Genomic DNA, 22,513 nt, shown 5'->3' on the forward strand with positions numbered 1-22,513 from the left:
TGAAAATGTAACTTTTGTTAAGTGTATAATAATTCCTATTACTGGGCTGCATTGGCTCAATGCAGCAGTTTAGTAAAGAAGTGAAGTTCTATTTCAACACAAGTATTGAATAGTTTGAGAAAATAACACTGCTTTGTATTATGTTTATGTGTTTACTTTGAGGGATGCTAAATTTTCTACAGTGACAATGACTCTGTCATTGTCACTGTAGAAAATTTAGCATCAGTTTCCTAAATTTCCTACAGTGACAATGACAGAGTCATTGTCACTGTAGGAAATTTAGGAAACTGGTGACAATGACTCTGTCATTGTCACCAGTCTTGCACTCTTCAGAACAGCTACATTTGAGTCCTCTGCAGGGTTCACTGTATTGTACCTGCATCCATAGTAATTGGAACCGCATCCAAACCCAACCTGCTACCTGCAAAAATAAAAAATAATAATAATTAAATAATGGCATATTAAGAAAACTTGTAATGGTTAGCTATAAATTAAAATAAATCAGAATATTCATATTTTATTGTATATAATATATAAAAATAAATAAATTGGAAAAAAATGAAACATTCATAATATAATTTACAAATGTTTAGTAAGTTGCTTTGTTGAAACAGGACGTTAACGGTTTCTGGATTCAGCTGTACTCTTCTTTCATGGATTAGAAATCTAGATGTGGAAAACTCTTTCGCTTGCTGTACTGTTGGCAAGACAGAATAAATGAAAAGGATTAAATCTCTCTCTCTCTCTGCAACAGAGGGTTGAAATGTACTTATCAAACGCTGTTATAAAACTGTACACCCCAAATGTTATTAGTATTAGTAACGGCCGCATGGTGCAAGAAAGCCTATGGCTTATGCTGCAACAGCCAAAAAAAAAAAAAAAAAAAAACAACCCGAATAAAACAATGATAAAAAAATAATAATAAAAATAAATAATAATAATTAATAAAAGAAAAGGAAATTAAACCAATCATCCTATGTGCTTCCCTGACCCGATGCTACTATCCAGATGACCTTTGAATTTCCCCAAGTTTAGGGTTATAATTTTGTACTGAAATTGAAATTTTATTGAAATTAAATCGAAATCATGACTCAGACCAGAGCAGCAAAGCAAAAGGCTCAAGTTAATGGGAGTGCTGTGGCTCAGGGAAGAACTGAGGGGGGCAGTTGCCCTCTGAATCACAGCCTTTTAAAATGCACTGCTTGCTTGATGTTTGTGGAGCAATTGGGTACGGGACATGATATTGCCATAGGGGATGTCTTTGTGTGTGCGCGATGTAAGGAGTGTAAGTAAATCAGGTGACAACTAAGCGTTGTTATGGGCCTATATGAGAGCTTGAAGGGCATGGTGGATGCCCTCGAAGGATCTAAATTGAGGGGCCCATCAAGCTCTCAGCTGCCCACATCAACGCCAGAGCTTGCACTTGGTCATCACACAACACAGCGGCAACCCCCAAGGCAGAATGCACTGGTCCCACAGGAACTAGTACTTGTTGGTGACTCTATTGTCAGGGAAATGGGGAACATGGTATGTAAAAGGATAGGTGGAACAGGACCAGGGTATGTCTGCCAGGGGCAAAGGTTGATGACAGTGTAGAGCAGATATCATCTTTTAAGGGCACAAAAGGTGATATAGTTGTACATGTTGGCACTAATGATATTAAGATTAGGAGATCGGCGGAATTACTTAACAAGTACAGGTCACTGTTGAAAAAAAGCCATGAATTAGGGCTGAATTTGAAAGTGTCTGCAATTCTGCCCAGACATGATAGGAGGGAGTATATGATGAGAGCCTTGTCGATCAATTCGGCCCTGGAAAGATTGTGCAAGGCTCAAGGGGTAGAATTTTTTTCAGCCTGGTCTGAACTTGTTAACAGGAGAGACTGCTTCTACAGGGGTGGGATACACTTAAATAGAAAGGCTGCAAGAATATTTGCTGATGCTATCGAGGCAGTGTTAGGTGGGTCGGAAAAAACTGCTAGCTTGGGAAGATACAAGGACTAATAGATTAACAGTAGCCACTGGCAGAGGTGAAAGTGATTCTTGCATTCCTTCTATTGAAATGAGCAGAAGTCTGGAAAACAAGGTGCAGGGGATTCCAAAAATTGCTGGGAGTCATTGCAGAACAAGTAAATCCATGGAATGTGTTAGGGTAGCTAAGAACAGGTGCATGTATACTTGTGTGTACACCAATGCTAGGAGTTTGGTAAATAAATTTGATGAATTTGATGTGTGGTCAAAACCTCAAAGGCAGATATTGTTGGGATAACAGAGATGTTGCATCACACAGATATAAGGAATGCAGAACTGGAATTTGGGGAGTACAATTTGTACAGAAAGGATATGAAGGGAGGAGGGGTTATGCTATTAGTAAAGAAACACAAAATCCAAGGGAGTGAAGCCAGTCGACATCTCTAGACAGTGCAGTGTCGAGTCAGTTTGGTGTGACATAAGCATCGGAGATCAAAATTGAGAGTAGGAGTGTGCTATAGACCTAATGACTCTGATGAGTATAATAAGAAACTGTACAGGGAAATAGAGTGGGCCAGTAAATCAGAGAGTTTTATAATGGGGGATTTTAATTTCTCAGATACTGACTGGAATTTGTGGATTGGTCACTCACTCACACACTAACAAGGCTTTTGTGGATTTATTGGATGATTGTTTTCTACATTAGCATGTTCGGGAGGCAACTAGAGGGAGTAATACTCTTGATCTGATTATCAATAGTGATTCTTCATGCATTAAGAATCTGCAGATAAAGGAACCACTAGGTGGCAGTGATCACAGTGTGCTGAAGTGGGATTTACTCAAAGAGGTAACTACCATCAGGGGTAAAGGGAAGGGTTTTTGCTTTCGTAAAGGCGACTACGATGGTCTGAGACAGTATTTAAGTTCTATTCAGTGGGACCAACTGATGATGTTACCAACAGCAAATTCAAAATGGGAAGCATTCAAAGAAGTAATCTTGGAAGCTACTAGGCTTTGCATACCAACTAAGAAATATTGTTCAGGTTTGGGCCTAAATGGATGTCAGATGAACTAATGAGACATATGGCAGAGAAGAAAAATGCATGGGATACATATAAATTAATAGGTGACATGGAAGCCTATGATAGATATAAGCTGGTCTGTAACCAAGTCACAAAGGAGATTAGGTAGGCAAAGGCGGATGAGAAATCCTTGGCAAAGGATGCAAAGAAAAACAGAAAAGAGTTCTTTACCTATGTAAACTGTAGAAGGAATCAGATTGGTCCACTGGATATTTATGGTTCAACAGTTGAGGATCCTGCTCAGGTGGCTAACAAACTAAACAGTATTTTGCATCTACATTCACACATGAGGAGTTATTCAGAAAGGGGAATGCCAGAGGTGAAGTAAACTCTGGCAGTGAGCTAGATGATTTTGTAATAACTGAGAGGAAAGTGGAGAAGAAATTGTTGAGGATAGACATAAAAAAGGCACCCGGGGTGGATGGGATCTATCCAGTTATATTAAAGGAGGCACCAAAGGAAGTAAGCAAACCTTTAGCCATAATTATGAGAGCTTCTTTGGACTCAAGGGAGGTACCCATAGACTGGAGATGTGCAAATGTGACCCCAATTCACAAAGGAGGATCAAAGGCTGACACAAGTAATTATAGACCTGTGAGTTTAACTTCTGTTCAAGGAAAATTAATGGAGGCACTGGTTAATAACTTTGATATTATATATTTGGATCTTAGAAAGGCTTTTGATACTGTTGTACATGGAAGACTGCTGCACAAATTGGAGCAATGTGGCATTGGAGTCAAATTGCTGCTATGGATAAAGGGATGGTTGATTGGGAGAAGACAGAGAGTGGTAATCAATGGACACTGCTCTTCGTGGACTAATGTTATTAGTGGAGTCCCTCAGGTTCAGTGTTGGGTCCAACTGATGATGTTACCAACAGCAAATTCAAAATGGGAAGCATTCAAAGAACTTTTGATCGTTGTTTTCTGTATTTATAAATGATATTGATGATGGTATATCAAGCTTAATGTCCAAGTTTGCAGATGATACAAAGGTTGGCAGGGTTGTTAAGGACACTACTGACACTATGCTGCTGCAACAGGATCTGGAAAGGTTGAGTAGATGGGCTGAGAGGGGGCAAATGAAGTTTAACATTGACAAATGTAAAGTACTACATATGGGAAACAGTAACCCCAGAGCAACGTATCAACTCTGTGGTACTACACTGACAGTGGTAGAGAATGAAAAGGACCTGGGGGTAATTGTGCAGGCAGATATGAAGTTTTCTGAGCAGTGCAGATGGTCTGCAAGAGTAGCTAATGGTGTCTTGTCAATGATATACAGGAATTTTTCTAGCAGGGATAAGGAGGTGATTATCCCCTTGTATAAGGCAATGGTGAGGTCACACCTTGAGTACTGTGTACAGGTCTGGAGGCCTCATTTCAAGTAGGATGTAAAGCTGTTGGAACGAGTACAGAGAAGGGCAACAAGATTAGTGAATGGAACGGAGGGTTGCTCTTACGAAGAAAGGCTTAAGTTTTGCAGATTACAGTGTCTGGAGACTAGGCACCTGCAAGGTGATCTGATTGAGGTGTATAAATTCCTCTTGTTCAGAATAATCGCCTAAGAGGACATAAATTCAAATTGAGGAGACGGTTGTAGGATAGATGTGCGGAAGGTTGCCTTTAGCCAGTGGGTGGTTGATTGCTGGTCTCCATCTTTAGTTGTAGAAGTTGATAGCCTAAATAAATTTAAGGCTGAGCTGTACAGGTATTTGGAACGAATGGAGGGGTGAAATGGGAGTGGTTTTTTTTTCCTTTTTGGCTGATGCTGCATAAACTTGCTTTCTTGCATCATTTGCCTCTGCTAATGCTAGTCTTCTCATCAGCCAGCAGATGCCTCTATTAGCTAATGAATGCTGAACTGTGAATAACATATTTTGTCTAAATGGATAACCAACAGCCAAGCAGTGTACGGAAGTAAAAATTTCATATGAACACAACAACCATTATGCTTTTTCTTATTAAGAAAATGGGGGGAGGGGATGGCAAATGCAAAAGGTATTAGAACATGAATTACTTTGTACTGTGCATGGCTGGCATGCTGAGAAGCAGACAGTTAAGTGTTGACATTAGACTCAAATTTTTTATTGTATTTTTGGGAAATACATGTAAAGAGAAGGTTGCTCTAGACAGGAAGAAGGAATTGATTCAGTAAAGTGTATGCATTTTATATTAAAGGCACACCTAATGGTTTTTATGTTTTTAAATGGAAGTTTTACTTTCATACATGACTTGTTTGTTCACTTGGATTAAATACATTATTCAAAAATCAGCATATATTTGCTAATGGAGACTACTTGCTGGCTGATGGGAAGCCAGTAGCATTCAGACAACTGTCCTGGAAGTGTCACATTTTTAAATGTAAAGGGGGTTCACCTGTTTTAGGTGATGCTATACAATTAAGATATTCACAACTTATGCATAACTGTGAATAATAGCATTTATATCTAAGTTGAACATAGGCCTCATCCTTAGTTCTGAGTACTTGCCCTTAGCCTCAGTCTTCAGTAGGAATGGAATGATTCTCAGTGATTGAAAATTAAATGCAGTAAAGTGTGAATTTTATCTGAAAATTTAAGATGTGTTTTTCATGTTAGTAATTTGGACAGAATTTATTAAGTTTTGTTAAAGTACCAAATGCTGCCAACTTGTTACTTGTCTCTCTGTGTTTTTGCATTTCTGGTTTTTCAAAATTGGCATACAGGCAGCATTTTAGTTTATTGGTAAAACACTCTGTGGGCTGTGCATAAAAGGATACATGGATAACATGTGGCTTTCTGGTTGCAAACCCCTGTTTTATAAAATGGTTTTAATAAAAAATCAGTACAGTGTGGAATATATATTCAGTGACAGCGGCATAAAATTAAGCTACTTTTATTTCTTAAATTTATTTTTTTCTTGTTTTTGATTGTTATAATGTGTTTTTTTAATATGATTTTTATTAGAGTACCATTTCGAAGTTTAGTTGTTGGTTTATTGTCTCACCAAATCCTGCTGCAGACCTTAGGAACCATCCTCCTTCATGGTACCCACTTTCTACTTCCCAGTTTAGTTGCTTTGTTACCACAATCTCAAGATAGTCGTGCTCAAGGAGATCATACTTTGCCTGGTGAGATCCAGTTATTTAAGCTATGAGTATATTTATTGTAGTGTTTTTTTGTAATATGTATATTTTATTTTTACCTATAGTGATTATGCTAATTCTTTGTTTAAAATTTGTTATGTTATTTGGTTTTTAGGAGCATTAGCAACTAAGGCCATATTGCTCCAGGATATGCGGTGGTCATTCCCTGACCTTTCCGCATCCTCCGTATTTGGTGGTGATGGGCTCGAACCCCGGTCTAATCAAGAAGCGTGTGCTACGCACTGCTGCTCCTTCCCACCTGGCTATGGAGGCAACTGTTTAAAATTTAACCATAAACAGTTTCTTTATGTTTGGTTATTATTAGTTTGGGCACTCCCCCCCCCCATCCAGTCATCCATCTATGTATTTAACAGCCAGCAGCTTTTGTAATTGCCATAATTCTGCTGTGATTTTGATACTCAAGGCAGACCAAATTTATGAATTGTCTTGAAATAGCACTGCATTTTAAACAAATGAAATGGTTTGTTTAAAAGTAGTTTATCTTTGAGTTTGTTCTACCTAATAGTCTGAATATTAAGGCTATAATGTTATTTGTGGTTTTCAAAGTTCTTCTGACCACTAAATGCATTAAAGGATGAAATGGTCCTCAATTTACTACATGACAGGAGTATATTTTTCTGAAATTTTTTTACTTTGCTGAGTTGTCTGTAGGAAACTCCAGTTCTTTAACCCCACAGACTGTTACTGAGAAGCTAGTGCCTTTAATAATTTAATATGTATGCAGCCACAATGAATTTGTAAGCTCTTCTGGCCTTGGCTGTTTAGAGAATAAATGGAAACTTATTATTAACAATAAATAAATAGTGATGAAATATGCATACTACAAAAATAAATATTTTGTTCAGAGAGTATTTTTTGAAAATCATCTTTTATTTAAAAGGAATACCACCACAAATTAAGAAATATGGTACAGGAGATATAAATTATTATTAATTTTTACATATTAATGTTTAATGCTAAATTTGTTTAAATTCTCGCCCCTCCTATCTCTCACACACACAATAAAAAAAACTGTTACTTATACAGTTGAAGATATATGAATTTTCTTGTTCTGCTTTTCATTCATTTCCTTAATTTTGCATTTTTTTTAAAAATTTCTCTTTAAAAAAAAAATAAAAGAAAATAAAGTAACTTCCAGTATCCAAATTTCATCACCACATATCATCCTTTTTTTATTATTATTATTTTCTAGTGAAATGGTGTTGTTATGTTATACCATTTCATTGCATGAAATGGTATAACATAACATGCAGAAGTAAAAAAGAAAAAAAGCATAATCATTCAGATTTGTGGATGGAGGGTGTGCTGCTGAATCATTCTGCTGCTTCTTTTAAAACTTCTTTCCTCCCTACCCCTCAAGAAAGTGCTCTCATAGACATATTTACAATATGAGCTAAGTAGTGCCATTGTAATTTTCCGGTGTGGACTTTGAAAATATAGTCATTCATTGTACTAATTTTTTGTTAAAACTTTAATTCAAATGAGACTTAAAGTCAGGACTTGTAAATAATTTCATTATAGTGAAATTTTCATTAAAATGTTATTCACTGTAATGGGATTTTACATATTAAAATGTGAATACACACACACACACACACACACACACACACACACACACACACACACACACACACACACACACACACACACACACACACACACACACACACACACGAGCCAAAACATTATGACCACCTACCTAATATGATGTTGGTCCTCCACATGCAGCCAAAACAATTTGTACCCAGCAAGGCATGGATGCTACAAGATTTCTAAATGTGTCATGTGGTATCTGGTACCAACACGTAACCAGCAGATCCTTTAACTCCTGTAAGGTCCATGGTTGAGACGTCATAGATCGGAGTTGCTGTTCCAACACAAACCACAGATGCTCGATGGGATTGATGTCTGGGGAATTTGGAGGTCAGGGCAATACCTGGAAGTCTTCCTCGTGTTCCACGGACAAGTCTCGAACAATCCAGACTGTGTGGCATGGCACATTATCCTGCTGAAAGACAGCACCGCCAGTGGGGAAGACCTTTGCCATGAAAGGGTGTACCTGGTCAGTAATGATGTTTAGGTAGGTGGTAGATGTCAGAGTGCCCAGCACATGGATGACTGGACCAAGGCAGAACATCACCCAAAGCATGACACTGCTGCCACTGGCTTGTTTTTGTCCCATGGTGCATCCAGGCACCATAACTTCCCCAGGTAAATGACACGTACATACCCGGCCATCCACATGGTGCAACAGGAAGCGTGATTCATCGGGCCAGACGACCTTCTTCCAATCACTCAGGGTCCAGTTTCGATGCTCGCATGCCCATTTTAGGTGCTGTCACTGGTGAATTGTGGTTAGCATGGGCACTTAGAGGCCTGCGGCTACATAGCCCCATTTTCAGCAGAGTCGATGTACTGTGCGTTATGACTCATTACTCCTGTCACCAGAATTCCAGTTACCGGCTAGTTGCGCCACAGTCACCCTTCTGTTGCAACGTAAGGAGAGCCTTCACTCACTTCGAGCATTGATGAGTCATGGTCGTCCAACACCTTGCCGGCATTTCATGGGTTTTCCTTCCTCGGACCACTTTCAGTAGGCACTAACCACGGCTGACTGTGAGCACTCCACCAGCCATGCCATTTTGGATATGCTGTGATCCAGTTGTCAGGCCATTACAGTTTGGCCTTTGTTAAACTCACTTAAGTCTGCTGCATTTCCCATCTGAAGAACAAGAGTAACACTGATTAATGGAGCTCAGTATCAGGTGTTTTTTATACTGTGTCCCAAAACCCGCGCTATAGTTGTCTCGATTTGCATAACGACTCGCTGGTCATAATGTTTTGGCTCATCAGTGTATATATATACAGCCACTCCCCAGCTTACGTAATACTCAGCTTTACAAAAGTTTTTGCCATCCAGTGCAAACTTAAAAAAATCGTGGAAACATATTTTTCATCCTGTAGGAATAAATGGAGGTATTGTGAAAATATAGTAATGTGGACCCAATAACACTTTTTTTTTTTTTTTTTTTTTTTTCTCTGCAAGTCACTACCATAAAACAATAAAAACAATTTGCACTTTCGTTGGGCTTTTCTGTTAGCACGATCTATTATAATGGGTAGTAAACTCGATCTTATTGCATTTGCGATAATACTGATAACTGGAATTCTGTGGGTTTTTACGTTACAGTATTATGGTGAAATGAGTTCCCCTTCACTGAAATCTTCAATCATATAAAAAACATTAATAAATTTTCAGAATCTTCTCTTCATTCCTATTTATTTATTACAATGGTGAAGGGAAAGAGACCAACAGAAAGTGCTAGTGCTGGCAGTGCTAGGAAACGAAACAAAATTGATTTAGAAATGAAGATGTTTAATTGATTTAGAAATGAATTAAGAAGTACGAAGCATGACAAAGTTTGTCATCTATTGCACGGAATTTGGTTTCGCTGCTTCAACAGTGAATACTATTTTAAGGGACAGTGCACGCATAAAAGAATGTGTTAAAGGATCAACGCATGTAAGATCAGTGGTGATCAAAAATGGCATTCGGGTGCTATATCGAAAATGGAAAAGCTATTAATAATACTGATGGAAAATCGGATTCAGAAGCAAGTGCCCCTGAGTCCAATGACCATTCAAGCAAAAGCAAGAAGTATTTATGAAGATATTAAGGATAAGTATGGCGAACCCCAAGCTAAGTTCATGGCAAGCAACGGGTGGTTTAATAGGTTCAGCATCATGCTGGTTTGTAAATTTTGTGATGTGTCGTGAAAAACCTAAATCTTCACAGCCAACTTCCACAGCAGCGTGCTTATCAGCTGGAGAGTTAATTCTGGCAATGATGCTTGAAAGGTAAAACTTGCTGACATTATGCCTGTCTCCTCTCTCTTTTTGTAATTTTATAATTTCGAAATTGTTGTAATTTTATACACTTTTGTAATTTTTTCTGTGCATGAGATGAGATAAAAAAAAATCGAATAAATAATTCTATTTACATGTTCATTGAACATTTCTTTTTTGCTTCAATCAAATTTGCGAGTGCTGCATAAGCATTTAGGGAAATTCCGATTTACGTAGAGTTCCGCAGAATGCAACCCTTACGTAAGTCGGGGAGTGGCGCTATATTAAATGTAATATAAAATCAAAGTTTCAGTTAATGGATAAAAATAAATAAGCAAGGTATGATACGACCGTTCGAGGGATACGAGGGTGATACAAACGTTCTAACTGTCCTCATTCTATTACTATTTTTTGTCTTTATTTAACCACTCCTTTATCCCTTTCCTCATCCTCAATTTAATACCTCACCCTATACCATATGCTTGTTCCAAATAATTTTAATTTTAATTCCTCTAATTTCCACAAAATTCCAACACCAATATATTTTTCCAAATTTACTTAAAAATCTACATATAATTCAAAAACCTTTTTTCCCACTCTAAAAACACTTAATTATATTTTATTTTTATTTTTACCTTAATAATTTTCATATCATTGACACTGCGCTGGGACTACTTTGTCCATACTGTAAGAGAATGTGCTAATTTTATTCTTTTTGCTTTTTTTGCTTTATTTCACCTCTCTTCCACTGTTATGGACAAGTATAGAAACGCAGTTCCTGATAAATGGTCAGGTTTCCCCTGATAAAACACCTGACGGTGTATCAATATTTACTTCAGCTGACATCAGATTTTGCATTTTTGCTATCCCTTTTTTCGACTTATAACTAAATTTGCCCACCCATACCTGATGACAGCTCTGCCACCTTTTAAATTTTTTTTTATTTTGTTTAATCATTTTGTATTAATCATTTTACTTTACAGCTCCCTGACCTCTAATTGGCTTTGTGATTGCCCATAATTTTCTTAATTCATCATAACTTTTAGGATATTAACATTCTTTTGCCTTTTACAAACCTGCTATACTTCTCTTTTCTACTATCCTTACCCTTCTAGTCCTTGGCACTTTGTGTATTTTTCACCTCCATCTGTGCAAATTTTATCAGACTTATCTATTCTTACATACTTATATATATATATATACACATACACACACACACACACAGTAGAACCTGGATAAGAAATTCCCACATAAGAAGTTTTCTCCTGTATTAAGTTTGGTTTCTTAAGTCCCAATTTCAACTCCATATGTTGTAATGTATTATTTTCCCACTTAAGAAGTTTCCCAGTTAAAAACAATTTCCCGCACAAAAAGTTTGTGATCAAGAATATATGGTGTATTATTATAATGACATTTTCCACTTAATGCATTTTTTTTAAATATAGAAATTATTTATTTTTAACAAAAAATATTAAACAATATAAACATTTGGTAATTGAACAAGTTAGTGCCAAGCATCATTTTAGTTCATTGTAAACCACCAAAGTAGATGAAATAGTATCATTTTTGATATACATGTATCTCATATTGTGAATGCCTTCACAACGAGTTGCCCTGATATTGAACTACCTCGAATAAGCAACGCTTTGCCAATGGAGAAGCATTGGCAAAGCATTGCTTATTCGAGGTAGTTCAATATCAGGGCAACTGGTGAAGGCATTCACAATATGAGATATAACAGAAACGATGCTATTTCACCTACTTTAGTGGTTTACTACCAGCTAAAATGATGCTTGGCACTAACTTGTTTAGTTAGTGAATTTTCTGTAGTCTGAGACTTTCCGTACTAAAACCTTTTTAGTATAAACATTTTGATATAATGGAAGTGACATATTGCAATTGTTTTCATCGATATCCATAATTGGGTACGTAGACCACGTTGAGTGTTAAGTTCTGATGGTTGTGAATAGTTCTGAATTATGCGCCTCCGTAGCCAGGTGGGAAGGAGCAGCAGTGTGTAACGCACGCTTCTTGATTAGACCGGAGTTCGAGCCCGTCACCACCAAATACGGAGAATGCGGAAAGGTCAGGGAATGACCACCGCATATTCTCGGAGCAATATGGCCTTAGTTGCTAATGCTCCTAAAAAAAAACCAAACAAGTTCTGAATTACATAGTGGATTGTTGCTCTGTCTTATTGTAATCGGGACCTTTTAAGGTATGCCGAAACTCCAAAGGAGCTCATTCTTCCAACTTGGTAATGAGTTTAATGAACAGAATGTTAAGCAATTAGAAATCCTCAGTTTAAAAATGTTTCTCATAGGCAGAGTAAAATATTTATGAATTCTGAAATAGTACTTAAAAATCATGTTTAACTTATGTATGTGTATCTTTTCATTTTTATTTGTGTAGTTAATACTTCATACCCTTAGGTCATTTTCCCTTCTAAGAAGTTTTCCCGCGTAGGAAGTTCTAAACCTCCAGTCCTTGAAAAACTTCTTATCCGGGTTCTACTGTATAAATATATATACACACTATGCTGCCACTTTATTAGGTACACCCCTGCTGTGCACACAAAATGGTTTGTCCCACAACGTTACAAGACACATGACCACAGTTGTGGATATAAATACAACAGAACAACCTTTCTAGTATCAGTTAAGCATACAAACCATAGCAAGAATGGGCAAAAAGAGTGATCTAATGGACTTCAAATGTGGCATGGAAGTAGGTGCAAGACGTGCTGGACAAAGCATCTCTGAAACGGCAGTTCTCCTGAACTTTTCACGCACCACAGTTTCAAGGGTGTATCAAAAATAGTGCAGCGAACAGAAAACATCCTCTCAACGTCACTCCTGTGGAAGAAAATCTCTTGTTAATGAGAGAGGTCAGAGCAGAATGGCTAGAATTGTGCAAGCAAACAGACAGGCCACAATGTTGCACATCATGTTAGAATGAAACCTTGGTGTGCAGAACAAAATATCGCAACGGACCACTAGTCGCACTTTGTCGTGAATGGGCTACAACAGCCGACGGCCACATCGCATACCTGTGTTATCAATGAAGAACAAGAGAGTGCGCCTCCTGTGGGCACAGCAACACCAGCACTGGACTATTGAGGATTGGAAAACAGTTGCTTGGTCTGACGAGTCGAAGTGTCTGGTGCATCATGTTGATGGAAGACTGAATTTGGCAAAAACAACATGACTCCATGGACCCGTCATGACTGTCGACTACTGTGCAAGGTGGTGGGGGCAGTGTTATGGTGTGGGGAATGTTTTCTTGGCACATATTGGGTCCATTGATACCCATAGATTCACATCTGAATGCCACATCGTTCCTAAACATAGTTGCTGACCAAGTGCATCTGTTCATGTTGACAGTTTATTCTCAGTCAGATGGTTACTTCCAGCAAAATAATGCGCCAGTGCACAAAGCCTGAATCACTATGGAATAGTTCCAGGAACATGACAATGACTTCTTTGCTGCAGTGGCCCGCTCAGTCTGTGGATCTCAATCTTATTGAACATCTTTGGGATGAGCTGGAAAGGGATGTTTACTGCAGGCCTACACCTCTGTTGAATCTCAAGGAACTGCATGACACACTCAAGTCTGCATTCAAGTTTACTGCATGACACACTCAGGTACTCCATTCCTGCATGTTTTCAGCATCTTGTTCAATCCATGCCTAGACGAATTTAGGCTGTTTTGAAGGCTAAAGGAGGCTCAACACGCTACTAGGTAGGTGTACCTAATAAAGTAGTAGCACAGTGTGTATATATATAATGTTGGTGTGTCTGTATCCACACATGCAAACAGGAAAATATAATTTAAAATTTAATTTAAATAGATGTAACACTTAACATTGTACAGTATTTTCCTGTGTAAGTGTATTCGCTTATTTTATTCCAACAGATATTTTTATGAAATCTTTCTTCTGAGAAACATCAGTCTTGTATTCTGTAAAAGCAAAGGTTTTTGAAGGAAATGTAAAAAATGTGACCATAATGTACAACGTATTTGGTGATTGGGAAATTCATGCCACTAAATGATGTGCAAGAAAACATTGCATTATTATGCAATGTTTTTTTGTATAATAATAACTGAATGCTCTTCAGTCTTGTGAGTGCTGAAGAGCATTCAGCGTTCACATCTTAAATAATGTTTAAGTGTGTTCCTTCTATTTTTGACTCTGATGTGAAAAGATGAATGTTTCAGATAGCACATGCATACAGAAACTACTCATGATGTTAGATAGTCCTCTTGGTTTGTTGCTGAATGGTCAGCAATTACTTAAACTTCACTGAAGCATCTCCCTTTAATTAAATAGCTAAAAAATGGCATTAAATATCAGATAGTTAGGTGTGCCTCGGTATTTTATGATTTGAACTCATTAACCATAGCATAATATTTTTCTAGTTCCTTTAGTTAAATTATCAATTAATTCACTACTGTATAATTATTGCAGGATTCCTACAACATTTGCCAATACCTCAGCTTCAAGAGTTGCTCATGTGTTTGAAGGAGTCATATGAAACGGCATGTGAGTTCGATGCCAGACCTGGATTAAAGTTCCTTGTACAGAAAGTAGCTGAAACAGATGTAGCTGCAAACCTTTACAAACAAGCAGGAATTAGTTGGACAATACAGGCCTTAGTAATGTTTAACTTATGTCTTCATAATAAAGATTTATCTATGGAATTAGTGAATAAAAAACTCTCTCCTGATACCACAAATGAAACACCTAGTCATTCTATTGATATTTGTGAAAATCATGATGATGTGAACGCACAAAGCGAGAAAGAAGACATTAGGTGCAAAGTGAAGCAAACTGTTTCAGAGGCAGACAGATTATCATTAAATCCTTTTCAGAATCTTAAGGATTCTTTTAAATTACTCTGTGATACATATGTAGAAATGGTGCTTGATAAGGATGGACAGATCACTGCAGTTGACAGAATGTGTAATGAACCCATTTTTTTTCTTACTGCTCAGCTGGATGACTTCTCAGAATTGCTCCTTCAAAAGAAAAGAACTAGTGAAAGTGAGATGTTTGGAAATTCAAAAGATTTACAGAAACCCGAGTTACAGAAACAGTTGAGTACTGACAGTATGGATTCAGATGATGGAAATGTAGTAACTGAAGAAGATGATGAGAATAAAGATAAAGTGTATACAGTAGCTACAGAGAAGGTTATTCATTCCATGATGCATGAATACAAGCGGCGAAAAACAAAACATACTATGCCATGTGCGCTGAAAGAAAGGGTGAAGAAGAAAAGCAGTTCCGATAGACAAAGTGTATCTAGTGAGAATTCTCTTCCACAAGAAATAGATAAACAGAGACGGATGTCAATTATGAAGGTAAGTTGACCTGGAAGCATAACATTTTTATTCATTTTCTTCTATCTGATAATGAGTTTTGCACTCTTCTGAACTTCATACTAAAGTCTTCATAATTTTCTGATATGTCTGTTAAAGGCGCCAAAAGAACATAGGTTAACTTGTAATTAAATATGATACTGTTCTATATAAATGGAAATGACAGAATTTATCATATAAAGATTTTTGCTTGCTGCAGAAAAGTGTCATATTTAAATTTTAATTGCATAATTTTGTTTGTTTAAATATCAAAACTTTTTTTATAAATATTAGAAAAACATCTTAAGTGAAATTAAGATTATTTATATCATACTTCTAAAATTTTATTTAAATTCTGTATACAGTAAGACCCCTGTATCTGCAGGGGATACGTTCCAAGACCTACCGTGGATGGCTGAAACCACGGATATAAACGAACACCTGCTGACCCCAATATAATGTGATTTTCTTGTACATATAATAAAGTTTAATTGATAAATTAAACACACAGTAAGACATTACCAACGTTAAATATGGTAATAATGAAGTACAGCAAACTCTCGATTTACCGGGATTGGATTAACTGGGACACTTCAAGACTCCAAATTTAAAAAAAAAATTCAACTGGAAATCATAAAATTCAAATAACAACTAGAATAGGTATAAAGAAATATTTTCCAAGTTGTAAATAAGCGACAAGAACCGGCGTTATAAGTCATCATTGGGAGATTAGTGTACCTATTATCTTGCAACCCCGCTGTCTTCACACTTACTGCTCAAAACAAAAAAAAGAGACCAAATGTTTAGTTTGATTTAGTGCCTCGTGTCGATTATTGTGTTCTGTTTCACCGCAAAAGGACAAATTTTGTTTCATTATTTATGTCAGGGATGTCGGAATTTTTTTTTTTTTATAGTAACTTTTTTTTTTTTTTGTTTAGAAATCATGAAAATGATGGGTTGCTTTCAAATTAAACAAAAACCACCTTGCTTTCAAATTAAACAAAAACTTGAAATTATTCAAAAGTTTGAAAACAGTGCATTCGTTAAATCTCTAAAGAACTATTATAATGTTGGTGACCAAACCATACGTGACATTGTCAAAAATATAGAGAAGCTATTCGATTTAAAATCGACTTTGTAAAAAATAAAGGGAAGCATCGTATTGGACACGCGAGTAGTACATGTTAAGTTTTTCTTTTTTTTTCCCCTGTGGTTAACCGCAGGTAACCAAATCAGTAGATACAGTGGCACAGCTGTATATGATATGAATAGAAATACCAAGTTATCAGCAGAAGTTCTAAAATGTGATGCTAAAATAAGATCTAAAATAAAGGTAGTAATTGCAATGCAACTGTGTATTAATTGGTAATTATCTCTTAATGAAAATAACCCACAAAGGAAGTGACTGTTTTAAAGTCATTATTTGAAAAATAATAAAAACCATTAATGAATAAAAGTATGATAATAGCTCAGAAAGAAAGGAAACATAAATTAAAAATAAAATATGTAATGTTAGAACAAGTCATTAGAAATAGATTTTTACTTCCTTATTGTGTGTTGTCTGGAAACAAGAGTAAGAATTTCATCAGCATTTAGCTTACTCGATCCATTCAAGGCCTTAATCACCTCAATCAGATCTCCTTATAGGTGTCTAGTTTTCAGATGCTGCAATTTGTAGAACTGAAGTTTTTTTTTTGGTAAGAGTGCTCTTCTGTTCCATTCATTAATCTCATTCTCTGCACTTTGATGCAAACAGATCTACATTCATCCTAAAATGTATGCAGTACAGTAATACCCCGAAGTTACGCGATAGGTGGGTCCGACGAAAATCGCGTAAGTCGAATTCGCGTAAGTCGGGGTTCAACTTTGCATATAAATACATATAAATTTTGCTTAATTGGGACCAAGGACTAACAAAAACACTAGTTTAGAAGAAAAATATTAATAAAATTGCAGTTCTTTATACATATTAATACAAAATATGTATTAAAAAAACAAATGACTTACGTAAAAAAGTTATTTCGATGTCGATGGCTTCATAAAATCTAACAAATTCGTCTGACGACACAGCGCGTTCTTTTCTTCACGCAGAATTTCTTCGTAGCAAGCTAATAATTTTTTTATTCCTTGCTTTGTAGCTATAACGCGTTCTTCGTTGGAGTCTGTTTTCTAAAATTTTTAAGCCCTTTACAATTGAGCCCTTTTCAATTTTCAACCTGTCAAGTTTGCAATTGTCATGTGCTTTTCGCCGTTGCTTCATTTAGGCCTGTAGCACGTGCAATATCACATGGTCTTTCATTTCGCTCAAAGCGTTTCACAATTTCATATTTTTTCTCTATCGACAGAGGTGGACTGGCCATAAGCCTTACCGGGGAAACCCCGGTGGGCCAGTGTGATTTTGGCCATAAACCATAGTATGACGCCACTATAAATTTTCCCGGGTAAGAATTTTTGACCCAGTCCGCCTCTGTTTATTGATAATTGCTTTTCTTTTTCTCTCTGAATCTGCAGTGTCTTCACCAGGACGCTTCCTTTTCACACCTTTTAATTAAGTATTTTACTCATTTTTAGGGAATAAAGCACAATTACAAAACGAGGAGGCACGCTTGATACGCATAAACAAAGCTTCGCGCATGTAGCAACTGAATAAACAACACCATAAAGGCAGAGATACACTATTAACACCTCACATTTCTAGGGGTTACTACCATAAAACAATAAAAATCCAGTTGCGTTTCTGCTAGTGAAATCTGTTATAAACTGGTAGTAAACTCGATCTAATTGCATTTGCGATTATACCGATAGCTGGAATTGTGTTGCTTTTTACGTTATTATGGTGAAATGTGTTTCCCCTTCACTGATATAAAAAACATAAAAGCAGCAAAGTTGAATTTTGTTCATCTTTCGCTCTCATTCTCCGCCGTCGCACCGTATATCGATAACATATGAAAAACGACCTTGAAGATAGTGGGCGGCAGCGTTGCCAAACGAAAAAAATCAAGAACCGCGTAACTCCGAGTTCGCGTAAGTCGGGGTAGCGTAAGTCGGGGTATTACTGTACTCAAGATGTGCCCTTACCATTGCCTTATTACAGCAGTATAATTACCTCATTATCCCTGCCTGCAAAATTCCTTTATATCATGACAAACCCCTTGAGCTGTCCTAGCAGTCCATCTGCACTGCTCAGAGAACTTCATCTGACTCCAGTCTCTAGGTCTTTTTTGTTCTCCACTATCCTGAGTGTGGTACCACACAGTTGGTATGTTATTCTGGGATTACTGCTACCCATATACAGGATCTTGCATTTGTCGCTGTTAAACTTCAATTGCCACTTCTCAGCTCACCTGCCAAATTTTTTTAGATATTGTTTAGTACCATATCTTGACTATCATCATAACCACCTTGCTCTGTCTAAAACGGTTCTATCATCTGCAAACTTAGACATTAAGTCTGATTCACTTTTGTTAATTCTTTTCTTCAAATAGGCCTCTGGAGTTGGGAAAGTTCTGATTCATAATAACTGCAATATAACACACGGACCGTATAACTGAAATTTTATTAAAATAATAATAATATAAGACCGGATTTTTTTTTTTTTTTTGTAAAAATAAAATAATAAAATAAAATACACTGATCGTAGAATAAAAGCAGTGAAACAATTGATAAAATTAAAAATATAGAAATTACACTATATGGAATTAAAAGTGATAAAAACAACCATAGCTTTCAGAGGCGACCACCTCCTTTATCAACAGTAAGGCTTAACTTGTCGTGGTACATCCTTAAATAACTGGGCGCCTCCGTAGCCAGGTGGGAAGGAGCAACAGTGCGTAGCACACGCTTCTTGATTAGACCAGGGTTCGAGCCCGTCACCACCAAATACGGAGGATGCGGAAAAGTCAGGGAATGACCACCGCATATTCCCGGAGCAATATGGCCTTAGTTGCTAATGCTCCTAAAAAAAAAAAAAAAAAACAAACCTTAAATAACTGCAGGATTATGGCTCACAGCACGTATTATTGCAGGAGCATGGGCAGTATTCTATACACATGCATGGAAACCGGAAATGGCTTGATAGCATGCCAGGCGGAACCATTCATCCCATCCAAGAATTATGGTTTCAGATTCTCCTGCCTCTGTTAATGGTGTTTTGCTCAGAAGAACAAATTCTCAAGCCATCTGCAGTTCCACTATCCATGCGAACTCTGGTAGCATCGGCAGGTGAAATTTGATGGTTCTCCTCCCAAAAATGTTCGGTCACAGCAGATTTCCCATAATTCGCGGCTAATATGTTCTCCCATATAATTTTTGAACCTGCGTTTTGTCTCGCAAAAATAGCACTCCCTACAATCCGGGCATTTGATCTCATATATGACCCCAGTTGTACCCTCCATGGGTATGGGATCTTTGACATGACTGTGTGCAATCTTCACCCTGGCAGCTGCACACAGCATGTCTGACCTGTATGTAATACTCAGGAGATTTGCTCTGTTAAGCCTGGATAGTAGGGAATGTATGCAGTGACAATGGGTACGAATGGCTCTCTTCATTTGTATTCTGCTTCCTGAATGTATTTATCCAAGACCTGGGGTACCTGCATTTTCTGAGATCTGCTGTGACACATTTAATCTCCTCCTTTCTATCCTCGGAGGAGCTACAGTGGGACCTAGCCCTATTCAACAAGGTCCTAATAACACTGTTTCTTATGATTGTTGACTTGTGCCCTGTTATAATGCGTATATTGCCCCTGGCACATAGGTTTTTATGTACTCTCGTTTTTACTCTGGGGTCATCTTTATAAACCAGCACATCAAGGAAAGGGAGAGTACCATCTATTTCTACCTCCCAGGTAAACTGAATAATTAACAGAAATAATTTAGATTTAGACATTGTTGCTGGCTGATATGGTAGATATGAAGTTCTGAACAGTGTAAACAGGCAGCCAGAAAGCCCATGGTGTCCTATCAGTGATTTATCAAATGTTATCCTGTACAGATAGGGAGATCATAATCCCATTGTATAAAGCAATTGTAAGACCACATTTGGAATACTGTATGGTGGCCTCATCTGAAAAAAAAAAAAGACGACTTTCTTGAAAGGGTTCAAAGACGGGCAACTCAAATTGTGAGATTGGCAAAAGGGCAATCTAATGAGGAAAGACTCTGATTATGTGGGCTACAGAGCTTGACAGCCAGGCTCCCCCAGAGGTGACCTGATTGAGGTTAATAAGGCTCTGAGAGGATTAGTAAAACGAATGAAGGCAAAATTTTTACTGTTATAAGAATTCTAGAACTAGGAGCCATAAATTCAAATTACAAGGGGTTGAGGATTGTAGGAAGTTTTCTTTTAGTCAGCAAGTCATTGATTGCTGGAACAAGTTGCCTTTGCAGGTAGTTGAGGCTGACAGTTTGAATAAATTCAAAGGTCAACTGTATAGTTACCTGTGTGAGGAGGGAAGCATATAATTTATTTTCTTATCGCACGTGCGTGTGCATGTGTGTTGCGGAGCAAAAACCTGTGGCTTCCTTGCACTATATGGCAAATACTATTACTATTTTTATACTGCCACTATTCTGGTATGTTATTCTGGGCACATACTCCCAGAGCCCACACAAGAGAAGTCAATTTGTGTAGGTACTCTAGAAAGGGTATATCCTTTCCTTCAAGTGTTGAAAATTTTGCTAATGCAATTGATATGAGTATATAAGTTTCTGCAATTTAATTCTTAGCTAAAAAATTTACTATGGGTTATTTAAGCAAAGAGTAAGATAGAATAAGAAATCAAAAGAGTAAATACTATAATTCCTCTCTCACAGGAGACAAATATGTACTGGTGTGTTAGTAACTACCAGATAAACCTTCTTGTAATATAAACTTTTAAGTACCATTATAAAATGTTTTTAATTAAATAATTGAGGTAGGTGTGTGTGTGTGTGTGTGTGTGTGTGTGTGTGTGTGTACACGTGCACTTATGCATGTGTCTGAAATATTCAAAAATATAATGGGTCTTTTTTGTTTTTTTATCTTTTAATCTTTCAGGATGGTGAAGCTCACCTACAAGTGTGGTGCCAACTTGTTCAATCTGTTCTGGAGTTGCACATGTCTTTATCTGATAGTGAGTTCTGCATATTACTGCCTATAGTCTTCCCTGGAGTTCATTCGTTGACTGCATATGCCACTGATCCAGAGCTTAAGTTAACACTGGCAGCATGGATGCAGAAAGTTGCTTCTTGTATTGGATTTTCTGGGGGTTTATTTGATTTACCAGGGTAGAAATGTATAAAATATATATTTATCTTTTAAAGAAAGTGCAAAGATTGATCCCTTTCTCTGAAAAGCATTACTGTTGCTTATTGTGTTCATAAATAGGAACAAGAAGTTAATTCATTCCAGATATTAACAAAATAAGAAATTCTACCTTATCTTGCAGATCAAAATAACTGGGAAAAAAACTTATATACCATATAGAAAAAATGTAATTCATTCAACATAAGAGATAGTTTCTTCAGAAGAAACTGTGATTTAATATTTTTATAAAATAATAGAATGCAGTGAATGGATGACTGTTATTGAAAAAAAATTATCATGAAGACTTTTTCCTCCTTAATTTTTTTGTTTTTTAATAGGGAAAATGTAGCTTTGGATAGAGAAAGATTTTATCATCTCCATTAAATGTTTGTGTAGATGTCACAGAGCCATTTGAGTATTTCTGGTCTAAATTACCATAATTCATTATCATTTTCATGCATCTTGTCCTGGAGTGAAATTTCTTATGTCCTGTGATTTATGAAGTGATTGTTAACATATTAATACCAAGAATTGCCTCTTTCTTCAACCATTTAGAATATAATGTCATTACTCTGTAGTTATGAACATCAAATTCCTCATAAGGTATTGTAAGTAAAGTGCTCAAGACAAATCAGTAAACCAGTCATAACAATGAAATGTTTTACTTATATTTATTTAGAATTATCGCAATTGCAAAAAAATGAGTTCATAAAAGTGAGTTACTTTCTAGAATTTTTTGAAATTAATCTTATGCCACACAAGGAATTTTAGTGCAAAAGCTCATGCTGTGTGAGCTATTAAACATAACTGTACGTTGTA

At 36.8% G+C, this 22,513-nt stretch overlaps 1 protein-coding gene across 1 annotated transcript in view; it reads left to right on the forward strand.

The window, feature by feature from the left end:
* The window catches only part of LOC150081364 (brefeldin A-inhibited guanine nucleotide-exchange protein 3), a 235,668-nt gene extending 213,989 nt beyond the window's left edge, over positions 1-21,679 (forward strand). Inside the window, exons 33-35 of the mRNA XM_090380184.1 lie at positions 6,000-6,163; positions 14,514-15,409; positions 21,446-21,679. Coding sequence (XP_090236310.1) covers positions 6,000-6,163; positions 14,514-15,409; positions 21,446-21,679 — 1,294 coding nt within the window. The remainder of the gene's footprint in view (positions 1-5,999; positions 6,164-14,513; positions 15,410-21,445) is intronic.
* Positions 21,680-22,513: the final 834 nt, after the last annotated feature.

The sequence above is a fragment of the Mastigoproctus giganteus genome, chromosome 8, assembly GCF_048544385.1.
Source record: "Mastigoproctus giganteus isolate SK-2022 chromosome 8, ASM4854438v1, whole genome shotgun sequence".
NCBI classification, from domain to species: Eukaryota; Metazoa; Arthropoda; class Arachnida; order Uropygi; family Thelyphonidae; genus Mastigoproctus; species Mastigoproctus giganteus.